This window comes from Dreissena polymorpha, chromosome 12 (assembly GCF_020536995.1).
Source record: "Dreissena polymorpha isolate Duluth1 chromosome 12, UMN_Dpol_1.0, whole genome shotgun sequence".
In the NCBI taxonomy this organism is placed as follows: Eukaryota; Metazoa; Mollusca; class Bivalvia; order Myida; family Dreissenidae; genus Dreissena; species Dreissena polymorpha.
This window is the reverse complement of record NC_068366.1, coordinates 36,144,986-36,162,908: the sequence shown is the minus strand read 5'-3', so window position 1 is coordinate 36,162,908 and position 17,923 is coordinate 36,144,986. Positions and strand designations below refer to the sequence as shown.

Genomic DNA, 17,923 nt, shown 5'->3' with positions numbered 1-17,923 from the left:
CTTTAAGGACGATGATCGGATGTTGTGTTTATTTTAACAGTAAAACAGTTTTTAAAGCATTGAACAAATCTACAACGTATTCCGGGCTGTATGCTTGTCGTGCATAATTGTCGCTCCGATCAGTCATTCGATTTTGTAAAGCAATATTCGGAATGGCTAGCTTTAGATAAAAACGTTTCCAACAAATGTGGGTTATAAGAACAGAATGTGGTGGATTAAAGTTGTTATTAGGGTTAACGTCCCGTTAACTTAATTGTGTGCGTTTATAGCTCCAGTTAATTCTCAAAGAGTGTCATTATCTAATTTACCGTATGGTTTCAGATGCAATCGGAATGTTAGTTATTCCAAATGTGTGCTACGTTTCATTATTTTGAATGTTTCATAAATGTGTGGCTTAATTGTATTTACAATTGTTGGCTAAGACTGAATGTATCCGCCTTTTTGTTAAGTATGAGCCGCGAGATCCGATTCTTTTCAGATATAAATTGTGCCCTGCTCGTAGAACCAATATGAATATATTAGTCCGCCAGATACGATTAACGGCCCGCTTGCGAAGTCATGTTGTTACTAATTATAGTAACCATATGTAATATTCACAAGTTATTTTCATTATATAATGATAACTAGTTTATTTTGTGAAAACTACTACATAAGTGTATGTACTGTATGTACTGTGTTTATTTTCAAAAAGCCTTTAATATTAGGAGTAATATAAATATAAATTAAATATAATAATTTGAACATGAGAAACCTTTTGAAGTGGCAATGTGTGAAAAATGATTTTATTTCGCGCCTTCAAAAATTACGTTAAGTTCTTTACGCCTGCCAGCTTTAACATTTTCTGTACAATATTTTTTTGTTTATTTACGAGTTTACTTTTTGTTTAGTGCTTGCGTATACCACTTTTAGCATTGAGGTTAAAGCTTAAACTAAAAATTTGATTCATTAAAAACGGGCTAGTAATATTGTTTTCAACAACATCCAATAATGGATTGATTAAATACAGTCTTGTTCGTCTACGTTGTACATTTAAAAAATAATCAAATTTACGGCGCAATCCCCATCCATTCATATAAAAAAGCAACCCTTTATCAGAATTCTAGTGTTTTTTTTCCGACTAGTTCAGTTTACATTATCAAAGAACATTACGCATGATAAACGTACCCCTTAATGTTATTCCAGAAGAGTAGTTAAATAACGTACATGTATATGCATACAGGGACAAGCATTCCGGAAATGAAAAAGATGGTTGTAGTTGCAAATAATACATTACTTTATATAAATTATCTGTACGATGTTTGCGGCGAACCAATATCCACCGCTAACGTTATTGTAATAGTTAATCAAATATGATTGATTAGATGATCATAAGACTGATAACCGAGAGGACAGTCCGGCTCCTGTTAAATGTCTGCCAAACACCGATTTTAATGGTGTTGAATGGGATGCAGTGGATGCAGGGAAGGTAACACGGAAAAACTGCACAGACGGATACACCGGTAACTTACTTTATTTAAATAATAATCATCTATGTTGCTACATCATTATCATCTCCATTATCCTGATTAGCAAACGTGGAACAAATACGAAATCGTTTTTCAGTAGCAGAAGCTACATATGATACAAAGACAGCTTCGCTTGACAATTGAATCCAGAGTGTTGGGTATAATTGTGCATTTGTTTATAATCTTACAATCCGTGTATTTTAAAAAACATGCAAATATTTACGGTTGTTAAATGCATGACTGATATCCTCTGCCATTTTTCGAGAGTTTTTGATGTCGTACTGCGGCTAAGGAATAAAGTACAAAATGTTATATTTAATGTTCAATACAGCAGTATTTTTTCCTTAATGTGAACTAAATTCAAAGTACCTAGTGGTAAAGTTGTCGACTCATTTCGATGTTCCAGGTTCGAGTCCATTTGTGTTTAGTTTATTCCTTGTAGTTTATTTTTCAACTTCGATATGGTTAATAAAGTGATGTCTTAATTTGAATCATTTTGTTTTTTACAAATGCAAAATAAAACTTACCAAAGAACAATTACAACATACCATGGGACAAGTCATTTTTATTGACATATGTCATATCCGTGTCGGTATAGTGGCTTTAAATGAAATCGTTCTTTATGTATATTTATGATTGCGTATGTGTTATAAACAATAAATTAGAAAACAGGTTTAAACAATTAACTATTTAATAAGTTTCGGTATTCGTGCCAGAGCCAGTGATTTAAATGTCGATTTGCTACCTATTTCATCAAAAACGACCACATCAACAGGCGAATATTATGTCACGTATTTAAAAAAAATCAATAAGTGTTAATCAATGAACGTGATCACGGCAAATATTATATTTATTTTTAATTACACTATAAATAACCGTAAAATATGATTTGACAAATAGGGCAAATATATAAGAATGTTTTCTTATTGACGCAACTTATTTTTAAATAGGTATGATAACAAGGACTTGCAATACAAGTGGTTATTATGAAAACCCTACGAACAACTGCACAAAGCAGGCTATACATGCGTTACTAAACAAGGTAAGAACTTAAGCGCTATTTTTTTTAGGTTGACTGTGAATCGGGTTGTTCGCGTTTATGTGGAACAACATGTGTGTTTCAATACTATATGACAACAACAAGTGTTCAAGTACAGCGGAATAAACTATAATAAATATGAATATATAACTTTATTTCCCCCAAATACAAAAAGAGCTGAACAAATAATCAGACAAAAGTTTACAATAGTTAACAAAACGCATAAGCATAATATGTATACATAGTACAATATCTTATCATTCGTAAGCGATCAACACAGTAAATATTGCTATTATACACAGAGTTAACTTATATACACATATCTTTGAACTATTATTTATAGTCATGGAATTAAATAAAATTGGTATTGTATAGGAACATAAATCTCCTAGATGTCGCCGAAACACAAACAGTATGCATGTGGTATAAACATTAAACACATAATATCATAGTGCGCCAGTATATAAGGGAATGAGTGAATAAGTTCAACGCACATCCACCTGTATTATCCAACCAATGCTGATCAAAACAAAACACATTAACTGTTCATGAGAATACTAAGAAACAGACTGGTATTCAAGTTAATGAAATTCTAGAACAAATTCTGTAAAATAATAACAACTGCTATTTCCGAGCAAGTTTGTTACACTTTAAACGTTACCCACGATATAACCTTTTGAGCATTGTAAGATTTGACGCGAAGACGTTGAGGAGCGTTTGGCACACGAATACGTCTGCTTGTTGTTTAAGCGATAATCTGCACCATTGTAAATAGACGTCCACCAAGCAAGTTTGAATAAATATTGCGAGATATGTGGGGATTATTATACGGACGTTAAAAGTAAGTGTTCAACAATATTGTCACACCATCTTGAGCACTTGTGGCACTGTTCCGCATATAAACTTGATAACAAACGCCATGCCGCTCTATTCACTGATTGCAATATGGACATCAACTCTGAATGGGATTTCTAGATTCCATAAGGCACATTTGTTTACGGTCCTTTGGCATTATCTCGGACAAACATGGTATTTGAGTGCATATTTCCGAGTACCTGTCTTCTCTGGACAGATTTGTCACGTATCTCCGGGGAATGCTCTTCCACTGCATTTTTGAAACAAAGGTCTCACTGCCCAAGTTCATATTTAAATACTTATTTAGATAACACTTATGGAGAAATCTAAATATATCTTGGATGACCGGTAATCCTTGGCATTTATAATATTTTTTAAGAAATTGCGTCAGTCTATTCATTGACACGTGCTTGGTCAAGTATCTACAGGAAAGACTGCATAACTTTCCAAAAATGTAAGCTTTTTGCGTCAACACCGGTTTCGAGCGATTCAACATCTAACACTGCGAGTGAAACTTTAGTGCTGGTAGACAGTTTCAATGTGTCTGTTTAACGCAAACCCTGTGGGCTACTACAAGTCGTTGAATGCCCGTTTGCATGCATATGTTCCGAAATTCTTATCCGTAAAGAGCTGTATGTAGAACTACTGCTTGGTATAACGTTTTAAGTGTAAGTGGATTTAAACCTCCTGGATGTAACCTACTCGTCAGTATGTTTAAGAACGTTCTTCGCAGTATGTTGCTTGCGTCTTTCATTGTTTCTGCTGTAGAAAATGACTCGTCGCATATAAGACCTAGGTGGTTCTACACCTTTACTTCACTTAGTTGTTGCGTTCCTATGTATCACTTTCTTTCACAACAAGATCTCACACTGTCATTAAAGGCGATAACGCTACACTTGTTGTGATTTAACATACATTATCAAATCCCACTTTCCGTCAGTTCTTTAATAAGGTGATGAAAGTCGAAAGTCAGATAAAGGATCGGTGATGATTTGCTTCACTGCCTGGTCCCCTGTTTAAATTTGAAGGCTTCAGACATAAGACTTGTATACCATACGCAACTTGTGATGTTTCGGTGCAATTCTGTTATATTAAGGAGCATAGTGGCGTCAATGCCGGCCTCAGTCATCTTGAAAATCAGACCATCGTGCCAGACCCGGTCAAAAGCCTGGCGGCAGTCCAGGAAGCAGACGTATAACACGCATTTCACATGACGCTATTAAGAAGCCGAGTTTCTCCTGGAAACCTCCCTGCTGCTCTTTTAGCCGCGATGTCAGTTGGTTCTTTCAGCGTTGCAGAATTATCGTTTTATAGAGCTTCAACAACGTGGAAGTAAATGATATAGCCTGATGGTTGTTTGTTTGGTCTTAAGGTTTTTAACTGCCCGTATAAAGTGTTATTATCACACCCTTTTTCATTTTATTTGGGATATAAACGTTCGCAACGTATATTGTTGCTATGATGTGCAAAAGGATATCTACCGCAATAAGCAAATGTTCGTAGCATATGGTGTCACATCCGGCGTCTATACCGGTTGGACAGGCTTTGATGGCAGCGTTCCGGTATAACAGTTACAGAGCTGTTGGGTTCGATCGTCGACATTACAATCCTCGCCCAATTGTTGACGCGTTGTTACCATTCGTTATCAAATGTAGGGTTATCTGACGGGGTTTACTCACCATTTCATAGTGAGTAAATCAATTATTCCCTAATCTAAATTGCTTCAAAAAAACAAAAACGAACAACAACACAACAGATAGGTATAAGGCATGTTATTGGCATAATATCGAGGGTATAAGGCATGTTATTGGCAGCAAAATACAAATTCAATAGAATATTGATTTAGCGGACTTCATCCAGCTGCAATGACCCAGGGCGTGTTTGCTCATGGAACGGAATACTGATTATTGACTGTTTGAAGCAAGCGGAAACCCACAATTTAAAGGCCATCTTGGTTACTGAAAATATACTAAATAATGTAACAGCAAAGGAGTCAACAAGCAAGTAATACTAAAATATCAATAAAAATAATTCCCTTGACTGCATCTAATATGAAATTCTGAAACAAACTTAATTTAATATATTAACAACAACAGTGTATAAACACTTCTCTTAAAAATTTCACAGACGTAAATTCTGAAAATAAAAAATAATGAAACCAAAACAAAATATGCACATATATCATACAAATGATATAGCAAATTTAACCAAGTAAGGGGGTGGGTGGGCGGGCAAACGACCTTTCTTTGCTGCCAATAAAACCTCGTGTGACAAAAGTTGCCTCTATACACCTTTATAACGCCACAAAACCTTGCACGAGCTAATTTCCCACTAAAACAACTCGTAAAACGAAGAAATACGATGAATACCGAAAACTATCAATATAACCAATTTAGAAACGTGAATATTTTCATGTATAGCATCTTGAAATAGTTACCCCATTGCTCGGTAAGCACGTGTGCGCCCCTGTAAATCTTGTTATTGAATTTAATGCCAGAACTTTTATACGTAGCACTCGATCTTTTCCAGAATGTTTTGCCATACATGTCCGCCTCTTTGTTGAGATCCTGGTCTAGTTGCACATTGAGTTTGAGTGCCACCGGTAGAGTCTCCGGAAGTCAGCTTTTACATGTTTTTATTGTCGGTTTTGTTTATTACTTGAGTTACGCGGACAGCCTTGTCGACACTATTCGCGTCGCATTTCGTGTGAGCACGTATGTGCAAGTTTCAAGTCTGTGTTCCAAAACGGCTTAAGGAACTGGCAATTTTTGGGCACGGGTAAAAACTTGGAGGCAGAGTGAAGAGAACTATTAAGAGTATGATACGCATCGTCGATTCCGGATTTATCTAGTGCTTGGAATTCTTGAAAAGTTCTCGTAGAGCACTATCGTCTTCTTGAGAAGAATGGTATTGGCTTTTTTCCCTGTCCAGTCAGCGTTTTTCATTTTATTATCGGAACAAATATAAATAGGTCATGCTTTCATACATCGGTATAAGTAATTTAAACAGTACCGGTCTGTGATTAGGAAAATGTATACACTCATCATCAATAATTTTGCTATGCATAACATTGTCCATTTTTTCTACAGGCATGCATAAATAATCAATTAGGGAAAATTTACTGTTTTGGTACGAGACAAATGAACATTTGCCCCGACACACGCATCACTCATATTAATCGTAATATAATACGTGTCGGATAACTAGTTGGACAGCAGTGATTTTCTTGGATTGTTGATATCAATCTGTAAATTAATGTTAAAGTCTCCCATGAATAACGGTAAACCATAATCTGAGTACATGTACCATATATCATATAACTTCTCAATGTATGCTTTCATCTCGTCATTTGGGTTATTAGAGCATGGCAAACCTACCTCAAATATGAATGGATACAGATGTTTACTCAGCTGTAATTTAATTCCAATAATCCTATCATCATCTATAGGCAACAAAGCAATACGACCGTCCAAGCGTTTGTGCCAAGTACGTTATATTATATTTGCAGATTAAAGACAATGTGAGTGCAGACGTGAAAGAAACAATCGATGATTTAAGGAAAGAAATCAGCCTAGAAAACAACACCACTTCTGAAAAGACGACACTTCATGTTGGTGACATTGAAACGGCGACAGAAATAATGAAACTTATTACTGACCGTTTTGAAGCACATAACTCTTCCATTGAAAATGTGACAGATGTATGTCAGATACTTTGAAACTATATACTTTTGAAATAAACGTGCGTGTTGATTTCGTGTAAATCAAATCTTGGTTTAAGATAGTATCTTATTTGTTCTGATAATTTATAGCTACTTGTTAATTATAGTAATATGTTCGCAGTCCTTCGTCGATGTCGTGGACAATCTAATTAGCGATAGAACAACACATTCATGGGGCGCCCTATTGGACAAGGTTTATACATGTTGTGTTACATATAAATGTTGACAGATGTTTAGTGTATTATTTTATATTATGAAGTGAAAATTATGTTTAGCAGAGTTAATATTATTTCATAGATTTCGCCACTATATTCATGTTTTAGGGCGGGGCTGCCACAGTGATCAACGTACTAGATGAGTTTATATCCAAAGTTGTTAACAACAGTGCTGTATCGAAACAAAATATGACCGTTCGGAAAGATAATATTTGTAAGTTGAAAGAAGAAAAATCACTAAAATATTAACGCAAATGCTCCTTTTTGAGTAAAACGTTTCTTTTAAATACGTTATGTATTACAAACATTGCACTCGAATGTTAAAAAAAACACGCGTGATAGATAAATTAAATGTGTTTATTTCAGTTATTGAAATAGGCTCTGTGGCGCAATGCTCAAAGATAAAGTTTCCAAATAGTGGGAAAAACGGAAATGTTCCAGATTGGGCTATGACGAGACATGATACTGTTGAAGTTGCATGCCGTGGAAGTAACTTGTTTTGTAAATCTTATGAAAAATTAACAAAAACTAAAATGTATGTATTACGAGGATTAAGCTGAGATAGAGATAAAAGTAAATATAACACAATCATTTCACATTTTCCTAAGATAGTGCGTATATGGGCTTCCTCTTGTTCACTTCAGATTAAAATTAAAGGTAATAAATACAATACAGCAAATAACTGTTATTTTCAGGTGGTGGACTGACGTTTAGTGGTTCCCTCTTCAGGAATATGACGTCGATAATGTCGTCAAAAACTAAAAACTCGAGGTACGTAAACAAGTTGTTCATATTGTTCGTTTTATCATTGATCGACGTGCTATATATCAAACTCTATTTGATGTACATAACTATCAATATATCTATGTTACAGGCATATGGAAATCAATACCCCGGTTCTTGCGTTCAGCGTGCACGATTCCATAACGGCTTCTGATGCACAGAACGTCACCTTAATATTCGAACTATTCAATGTAAGTAAATGTAAAATCAAATCTTCTCTAACACACTTCAAACTTCGTACCGTTTTGAAATGTTTAAACGTATATTTAATGACTGTTTAAACTGGCAGTATATTCTATTCACATTTCTTTAACAATTAAATCCTTTTATGTGCTATTTATTTCCACAGACAGACTTAGCAAAACCGTCTTGCCGCTTCTGGGAAAAGGGTAATTCAAGGTAACTCGTAAACGTAAATTTTAAACCATATATTCTATCGTTAGTTTAATACACAATGCAAATAACACTACTTCGCTTTCTTTAAACATAAGCAATTGCATCCACCCAAAACGGTTTATATCTGAATTCAGCGGTGAAGGATTCTGGTCTAGCGACGGATGCAAACTGGTAGAATATAACCACCAGGCGGGACGTGTAACCTGCTCATGCAATCATCTCACAAACTTTGCTGTTCTGATGAGTCCAGGCGTTACAGTAGAAAAGGTACACTTATACAAGTGTCCTGCAAATACATTTTATTTTCTTTATAACTACAAGTTTACGAGTATACAAATTTATGTTACACGTTTGGTTTGCATCATTTACCAAGAGAGAAGTTTTAGCAATCCATTTACATGACAAACGAAGGCAAGCGAAAACAGTAAGGTTATGGAAATATACTTTGCTTTGCATTTGAATTTGTTTTATTTTTTTATTTCAGATCCATCATCAGGCTCTCAGTGCTATAACAGTGATTGGATGTTGTCTGTCCCTGGCAGGTCTTGTAACAACGTCAGTAATTTACGTATACTGTTGGAGGTAAACACAAATATAACGAACCTTCATTGACTAAGGTTAAGCAACATAAATATATTCTTTGCACCCACCATACAAACCATCTAGTATGTGATCGCAAATATATTTTTAATACATATAATAACACGTTTGCTCTAAATATTTTTATGTTAGGTTCAGTGTATTGGTCTAACAATTTTGTTCGTTACTCTTTGATTCAAGGATGGTGAAGTCAAACCGAGCAACCTTGCTGTTAAACCTGTGTGCAGCTCTGTTCGTTGCGTATATAGCGTTCCTCATAGGAATTAAGCGCACACAACCAATGGTATTGTATAACATAGTCACGGCATCTCTTTATAGTAGTTTTGTAACTATATCAATGTATAGCGATATGATAATGTAATAATGCAAACATGAACTTATTGTATAATACAATATGTAACCATTTTGAAATATTAACTGCTCAAATGTGTTATTGCAATCTATGATAGTGCAGTAAAACCGAGCTAACTTGCTGTTAAAACTGTGTGCAGATATGTTTGTTGCGTATCTAGCGCTCCTCATAGGAATAAAATGCACACAACCGATTGTATTGTAAAGTTACATGTGAACGGCAGTGTAATGATAATGTTGAGCCAATCTTCTGTTGTATATTTATAAATTTAGAATACTTGTAAAAACAACAACAAAATAACCCTTCCTGAAACAGTGATTGTAAGGTGAAAAAATGTTTATATTGTAGAAACTGTTTGCGAAAGAAATTATATCAACCAGTCTACTGGAGATTAATTTGAAGCTACTTAGCGTTTTTGAAACAATCTTGTGTCCTAACAGCTTGCAAAACACAATAATGTGCGTATCTGCTTTTTAGGGCGCTTGTACATTTACCGCCGTGTTGCTTCACTACGTGTATCTCGTGGCATTCTTCCTGATGTTGGCAGAGGGAGGCGTTATTGCGTTGATGGTGCTGAGCCCGCTAACCAAGAGGAACAGTGTCCCTTACTTCTTGGCAGGAGCATATGGTTGGTAGAAGGGGTTAATTGCGGTGTAAGCTTTTATGATGATGGTTGTTTCTGTTAAGTATGTAATACCTTTCAGATAGGTATAACATTTGGAAGAAGGTTATTAATAAAAATATCATCGAATCAAGAAATCATTTATTAGAAAGAACATGATCAATTTTTCGACTTGAATACCCTTTAACGTAAAGTAGTGTATACAGTTTATATAAAAAACTAGATGTGCACATGATTACACAAATTATATTTGTTTATTTAAGGCTATCGTATGTTATATACTTAAAAAATTTCCTATTTTAATAATATATAAACAGCATAAAGAACAGGACACAACTACAAGTTTAGTTCGTCTCACATTGACACTAAGTTTTGAATTCATCCCGTAAGGGTTTATTTTATGTGTGAATCCAAACATCCACAGATGATTTATATATAATACATATAATGAGTAAAAAAGAACATTATGAATCTTGATCAATGGTTCTATTTTTAAATATAAGGAAAATTAACGCCATAATATTATTCCATGATTTTTTTAGGTATTCCTGTCGTAATTGTTGGTGTGTCCATGGTCGCGACACAGTTGGACGGTTACGGCAATGACAGATTGTGAGATATCTTTTAAATATAAACCAAGGCTATAATTACTTACACCATACACATGAATGTATGTGGACACTTGACATAGAACACAAATAGTATATGTTAAGTAGGATTATTATAAAGTGTTTATGTTAGTCACAGAATTTAGAGTAAAAAGGGACTTGATTTTCGTATTTTTGCATATTGCTTTTGTATGTTATACTATAAAATTTTCTATTACTTTAACAATTCTAAAACAATTATACAAGCAAGCAATATAAGTTGCTTAAAAAGTTTGCTTTCACTGGAATTCAAACCTTGACCCTATGTGTAAAAACACATGGATTTTATATCAAATTCACATTTTAAACGCTATATTAAAATATATGTAATTACCAAATTATCGATGATACGCTTTACGAATTGTTTCTCAATTTACCGATTTAAAAGATGATTATTTATAAATGGAACATGTGTTTCTAATTTAAACTCAATTTGCTATTGATCATATTTAATATAAAGCATATATTTTTCAGATTCTGTGACGAATTTAATTGTTATTTTGCCAAGCTGTTAACTATTCCATTTAAGCTATATTTAATCAATATTGTATGTCTCGTAATGCAGCTGCTGGTTGTCCGTGGAGTCAGGTCTGTTTTGGGCATTTGCAGGACCAGTCCTTGCCATAGTTGTGGTGAGATTTTTAAATGTTTTTTATTTATCGGGTTCAAGTGTTCACACGGTTTGTAAAATAGGAACGGTACAGGTGGGTGGGCTCTCTTTTGGGCAAAATAGTGGTTATGCTTTCAAACTGGCGACCGGATGACCTAGCAAATTATCCAGAGCCATTCAATTTCAAATGTTAATGCAAAATTTCCGAAGAAGATTGCATTAGATCGACACGCTTTTAAAGGCGTAGTGTCGTGCGCAAGTACTAGATGCCTATTTTCAAGGGCATGGACACACTTGAATACTGAACCCTGGGTCGTTGTGTCCGAAGCCTATCTGTGTTCGCCATGAATTGGTTGCTGAACAGTTGATTGGATAATAGAAGCATGTGGAAGGCGACGTGTTGCATCTCGTTTTATGTCAATAGCAATGTAGATCATATGTAAAAATCGTTTTTTTATCTAAATGTTTTTTGCCAAGCCGCAAAGAAAACTCAAAAATAAAATATTTACTTTTAAGGTTTTTCAAGTAACTTGGCAAAAGTGATACGAATGTTGACGTGACATATATTACGTCTGAAGACTAAAGTCAAACACATAGAATCGCTATGCTTGTAGCATACTATTGTTTGGCATACGGAGTGTAAATGCAATTAAAGGAATTATCACCGTCAATATTTTAATGTGGCCAAACATGTATTGAACACTTTAATTACGAGCGCATTCGTCTAACATGTTTGATTTATTAGACAAGACAGAAATTAAGAAAAAACATGATATACACTATCATTTAATTAAGAAAGATCTTATTGCCATCTTTATTTATTTGGATATTGTGTATGTGATACATATCCTTTTATACATAGAGTATGATGATAACGTATAGCTAACTATTGGTAGTCTTATATTATATGAAATTAATGTATTTTCTTTGAATAAAACGCATCACATTGAAGTGCATGTATTAGTGAAGTCTATTTTCCTCATGTATAAATACAATTTGACCGCTGTCTGGTATTTTATTTGTTTATATCAGACAAACCTGATTATCCTGGTGCTCGTGTTGAAACAATTGTTCGGAGTTGCCGCCATGTCAAAGAAAACAGACGCTGAGAAAGTCAAGTAAGTTAAATTGTATTTGAACGTGTTCTCGATATCAAATAATACAAAATGTGAAAACAAACTATTGTAACGAATTAACATTCTTAACAGTCTATTTGATATAATACAACAAAACAAGATGATTTTGGTAAATAGCTTTGCTGCAGAACGAATAAATGCGTACTATGCATTTAATGGCACGAACTATCGCAAAAGCTTTGATCACAGTCTCTTAATACCCTTTCACATAAATGATGTTTACTTATTAAAGCTCATGTTTATACCTGCTTCATCACAGGACCGGTGTGCGCAGTGTTTGTATTCTACTTCCCGTGCTTGGCCTCACCTGGGTGTTCGGTATTTTCGCAGTCAACAAGGACACGCTCGTCTTCCAGTACTTGTTTGCCATCTTCAACAGCCTGCAGGTAACCATTAAACGTTGACTATCGCTTGCAGTTGATGGCATTGCACAACAGTACGATCAAAAGATAAAAGCAACCACTATGATAGCTACGAGTTTTATCCATCTGGACATATATTACAAACAAACACATTTAATTTTCAATAAATGTCAGAGTTTCACCTTATTCTCAAAGCGTCGCATGTTAAGTGCTTATAGGAAATTGAAACGTATGCATAAAATATATACCATAAGATAAATGCTATATATAAGTTTGTTTACTCTTGATAGATATTTTAATTTATTATATAACATACCAAAATAATCGGATAATTGTCAAACTTATTTGCACCTACAAAAAAATCTTTTATTATGTTACAGGGATTCCTGATATTTCTGGTACAATGCGTGTTTGACAGAAAAGTAAGTATTAACAAAGACTTTAATGTTATTGCGTATATAACGCCAAAATGGGATCTACATAGAAGTCGATGTTTTAATGGTCATTTAGTGTGTTTACAAACTATTGCATTGTATTTTGCATAGTTTAAAATAATTATTAAAGCAGGGCAAAATTTTTGAAAACAAATGTTACCTGCCCCGTGATTCGAACCGGTTGTCTTCAGACCCAAAGTATAACGAACTACAATTTCACCACGCAGGTTTCGGATATTATGACGATATTTCAAATGTTTGGCTTGAAATACATGTGTCTATTCAAAATAATAAATGAGAAGCGTGTTAAAGGCACTATTAAACCGAATAAGATTAATGGTTATTCAAATAAGCCCCGTTTAAAAAAACAACATTTTTCAGGACATTGAATCTTCGCCTATTGAAGAACAAAATATCATTTTAATATATCAATGACATTTTGTTTTAATTGTCGTTTTGCTCAACAGTAAACGTGTGAATTTAAAGTCAAATACGGAGATACACATTTCATCGAACCCGGATGAGTGTTTCATATTTAATAAACTGTTTCATTGAAAGGTACGCGACGCTCTTCGCCAGAGGAAGTTACCATGGTTCACATCTACCGACGTTCGTACCGGAGACACAGAGATGAGGTCTACGCAGGTGCGAGCATAATGTTTATTACGTTAACCAATACATTCAACTTACCATATTCCATTTATTTAACGTGTTAACTGATATTTATGTGCTAGGTTGACATAAGTTTGTTCGTAAATGAATATCCAAGGGGAACGATTTCTTACACTTACTTTGTTTTTGTAAAATCAACAGTCGATGATATACTTGAAACAAACGTTTATCACTCTGTAGAGTCGCAATGGAACGCACACATATAGAGATAATATTTAGTTTAAATTAACTTATAACACGTATGTACGATTGGTTATTTTTTATTTTATTTTAGAAATCTACATAGCACAGTGTCTGTGTATCCACATAGAAATGAGAATCAATAAAAGGTCAAAGTACACGGAGGCTCTACTCATATTTTTGATTTCAGAAGTGATTTATACGCAATCATTGGGTTGTATCATAATGGAGAACCTTATTCAATTATGCATGATCGCTTTAAATATGAACGTAAAATGGTGAGATATATTTATGAAGTTTGAACAATATGAAAAGTAGTGAATATTAAGTGCAAAGACATATTCAATTTTTTTCTTTTTTTCTCTTTTTTTTTGTAATTTATACTCAATATTTTGCCGCTTATGCTTTTGCATTGAAGAGCTTTTCAATACAGCATTTTGTTTAAATTTATCATATAATTTTGATAAAAACACCAATGGACATGAACTTGCATTATAACAGTCTGGACTATGATTTTATATCAGTTCTTTGTTTACTGAGTTTAAGAGTAGATTTTGCAATGAAAGTTTGATCGTGAAAAATTCAGAACATTTGACTGTACTTGCAAATCAGTTGTCTAGTAGATTACCACAATCGTTTTATTTCTAAAAAAGGCTTATGCAATGTTTATCCTAGACAGCTAGATATTAGGATTGTAACGTCTTTTCATAAAGTATGTTTGTGTTTGTTGTTCTATATATAGTATTTGTGTAAAGGCATTTTTTATTTCTCTTTTAATTTATTAATTTTCTAAAATTTCTTATACATATGATAATTAATGTATATGTTTTTTTTCTATAACATGTATGGTTTTATTTTATTTATCTTCTCGTACGGTTAATAAAGATAAAAACAGTTCAAGGATTTATATATTTCGTAATTTTAAACCTATGCCTTTACATATGTTAACATATGTATTGCGGTTTTCTCATCTGAACTCATCTGAATACCTGATCTGTAAAAGATTATTATTATTGCTATGCCAATTTTATGATTATTATTATTATATAATTTTTTCCCATTTACACAGTAACATTTTACCCATTTAATAATATGATAAAAACATCCCATGAGAAAAAATCTGATCTGACTTTTTCTGGAATTAAAGGCATTACAATGCCGTCGATTGTTCATCATTTGTTAAAATTTAGTATTGCTAACTGAATAAATGAGTCTCTAAAAATAAGAAACACAATACTTTTTTCTTACTTTCAGTATGGAATTTTCTCAATACATTAACAATATATATAAACGACAATCAAGTCCTAAAATGATGTTTTAGTACTTAATCATTTCATAATTCCTACGGGTTACTTTTCGCATCAGTAAAAATGGTGACAATGTCGATGGAAAAACATCCCATGTGAAATTTAAAAAAAATCCCATGGTAGAGCCGATTTTGATCAACAAATAATAAATGAATAAAATGCAAATTATACTTTAAACCATTAATTCAGGATAAGTAATGAGCATTTAATCGCATAGTCAATCTTAAAGAGGCATTGCTAAAAGGTACTAACATTTGCGAAGTTTAGATTTCGAAAAGTGTTACTTCGGTTCTCGTAGATAAGCTTCCAATGGAGATTGCATTTGTAATAAAAATGTACGTTCCACATTTTTCACTTATATGGGTAAAGAAATCCTCAATAAAAAAGTTTACCGCAACTTTTTTTTCTCCCTTGCGAATCTCGGTGTGCCGAGGAAAACAACTAATTACAATGTAATAACCGTTTTTTATTGATCATAATAAAACATTTATATATAGTGTTATGGGATACACGACTAATATTAAATTACTACTTACCGCTTCAAACTGTCACCGGAGTTGCCCGATTCATATCCGGACACGTGATTCATATGTTCAACACTCGATTTTTTGGGTTTGTGTAAATGGTCTATTTCTTTAAATATAAAGTGGACGTTGCATTCTTCCGCTATCTGTGTATTAGTGCAAATAATCCTTTAAATACAGTGTGTATTGTTGTTGCATACACAATTTGAACGTAGAATGTTTTGTGTGCGATGATTGTGTTGATGTTAATGCCTCATGTTGGAGAGTAAGTGCATTACGGAGACCGCGAGCGCTCTATGGTTATACAAAATGTCGAATATCCTTGCGAGTTTTACACTAGTCCATTCCAATACCATTCAATAGCATTATTGTGAACGACTGAATTCCGCGATGAGACATTTGCTGCGCGATCATGACGCAACCTTTATAGTATACACCAGCAGACACCTTTCAGTTCTGTATACAGTATATACACTAGATAACGATGTTACAAAAGAAAAGAAAAAAAGCAAACAGACCAAAAGATTTTATAAGATATTCTCTACACTTTATTATATTAAAACGCTTTCGTAAAGACTTACACATACGTGATAGGAGTATGGACTCATGTTAAATCATGTCTGTCAATTTGATGAATTACCTTTCATACACGCATGTTTCACACATTTTTTCGCCATGAAGTTATGTAATCAAGCTGATGTTCATGTAAAGTAGCACCTTCAAATTAATTGTGGAGTAACAGAACAGCATTGTTTCAGTCATAAATCGTGGGTCAAATCCATATTATCATATTACTATATAGATGTATTAAATGCTATTGAAAACTCTTCAGAAAGCAAGATAATAAATGATTAAATAACCGAATAATATCAATATAAGAGACACAATATAATAGACATTCATGTGCATCGATCTGCTTCCAATAAGTGTTTACGATATCGCTGAGGTCGATTTTGTGCACATGACTGAAGGCACCTGTTTACGAGGTCTCGTAATATACCTGCGTTTTGAGGTTACCAAAATAAACGAGGTTGAAACTATCGTACTATTACAAGAAAAGAAGCCTCAAGGTTGCTTCAAGTTAAAGGCCCCCTCTGGTTTTATTTGGAATGTTATAATGGATGATCATAGGGCACCTTAGTTTAAAGTTCAAAGGATAAACATTGGGGCTAAATTTGGATTGCGTTTTTTGTGATAATGGTTTAATTTTTCATAGGTTTATTATCTTCTGAACGAGCAACGATCATGCCTAATATATTTTATTTTGACAAAATATTCACTATTGAATGGCGCTTCTTTCATCATCATCATCATCATCATCATCATCATCATCATCATCATCATCATCATCATCATCATCATCATCATCATCATCATCATCATCATCATCATCATCATCATCATCATCATCATATGAGTTTGTGTTGTATATTATTGTTATAAATCATTCTTAGTAGAGCACGCTGATGTCGCGGTAATAAGCTGTCGAAGATAGTATGTCCATACTGGGCAATATTCAGGTCTATTTTCAATTTTCAGTAACTTAAGCTTCTTATAGTTTTAAATTAAATGGGTTAAGCGTCGAGTACTTTGGTGTTTATCATAAGATGTCACGGAGAGCTTATCTATATTATTTTGATTCAAATTATTCTTTTTATTAAACGTGAATGTCGTGAGAATTAGGTTTCTATATTATTTCACGTTACATTGCCCCTCTTTGTTTCGCCACTTGCACTTTATTTTACTAATTTTCAGTGTTTTATGTCTGTTTAATTCTATTTGTTGCGTTTATGCGACTATTAGTTCAGAATACCGCTCAGTTATCCTATCTGATAATAGATTTACAATGTATGCGTTCTGTCGTCAACGTTAGCAGCTATCGGAGTAGTTCTGAAATATAATTAGCCCCCGAGAATCATTTAGCACAGTATTTTTATTCTCTTTAAGCGAGTTAACATATAAT

At 33.7% G+C, this 17,923-nt stretch overlaps 1 protein-coding gene across 1 annotated transcript in view; it reads left to right on the top strand.

Moving 5' to 3' along the window:
- The window catches only part of LOC127853078 (deleted in malignant brain tumors 1 protein-like), a 52,309-nt gene extending 37,285 nt beyond the window's left edge, over positions 1-15,024 (top strand). The window contains exons 28-47 of the mRNA XM_052387268.1: positions 1,362-1,499; positions 2,456-2,547; positions 6,908-7,099; positions 7,242-7,313; positions 7,444-7,549; positions 7,702-7,824; positions 8,031-8,106; positions 8,210-8,309; positions 8,468-8,517; positions 8,649-8,781; positions 8,999-9,096; positions 9,295-9,397; positions 9,944-10,094; positions 10,631-10,700; positions 11,301-11,367; positions 12,378-12,463; positions 12,741-12,867; positions 13,224-13,265; positions 13,836-13,922; positions 14,224-15,024. Coding sequence (XP_052243228.1) covers positions 1,362-1,499; positions 2,456-2,547; positions 6,908-7,099; positions 7,242-7,313; positions 7,444-7,549; positions 7,702-7,824; positions 8,031-8,106; positions 8,210-8,309; positions 8,468-8,517; positions 8,649-8,781; positions 8,999-9,096; positions 9,295-9,397; positions 9,944-10,094; positions 10,631-10,700; positions 11,301-11,367; positions 12,378-12,463; positions 12,741-12,867; positions 13,224-13,265; positions 13,836-13,922; positions 14,224-14,235 — 1,925 coding nt within the window. The 3' untranslated portion in view covers positions 14,236-15,024. The remainder of the gene's footprint in view (positions 1-1,361; positions 1,500-2,455; positions 2,548-6,907; positions 7,100-7,241; positions 7,314-7,443; positions 7,550-7,701; positions 7,825-8,030; positions 8,107-8,209; positions 8,310-8,467; positions 8,518-8,648; positions 8,782-8,998; positions 9,097-9,294; positions 9,398-9,943; positions 10,095-10,630; positions 10,701-11,300; positions 11,368-12,377; positions 12,464-12,740; positions 12,868-13,223; positions 13,266-13,835; positions 13,923-14,223) is intronic.
- Positions 15,025-17,923: the final 2,899 nt, after the last annotated feature.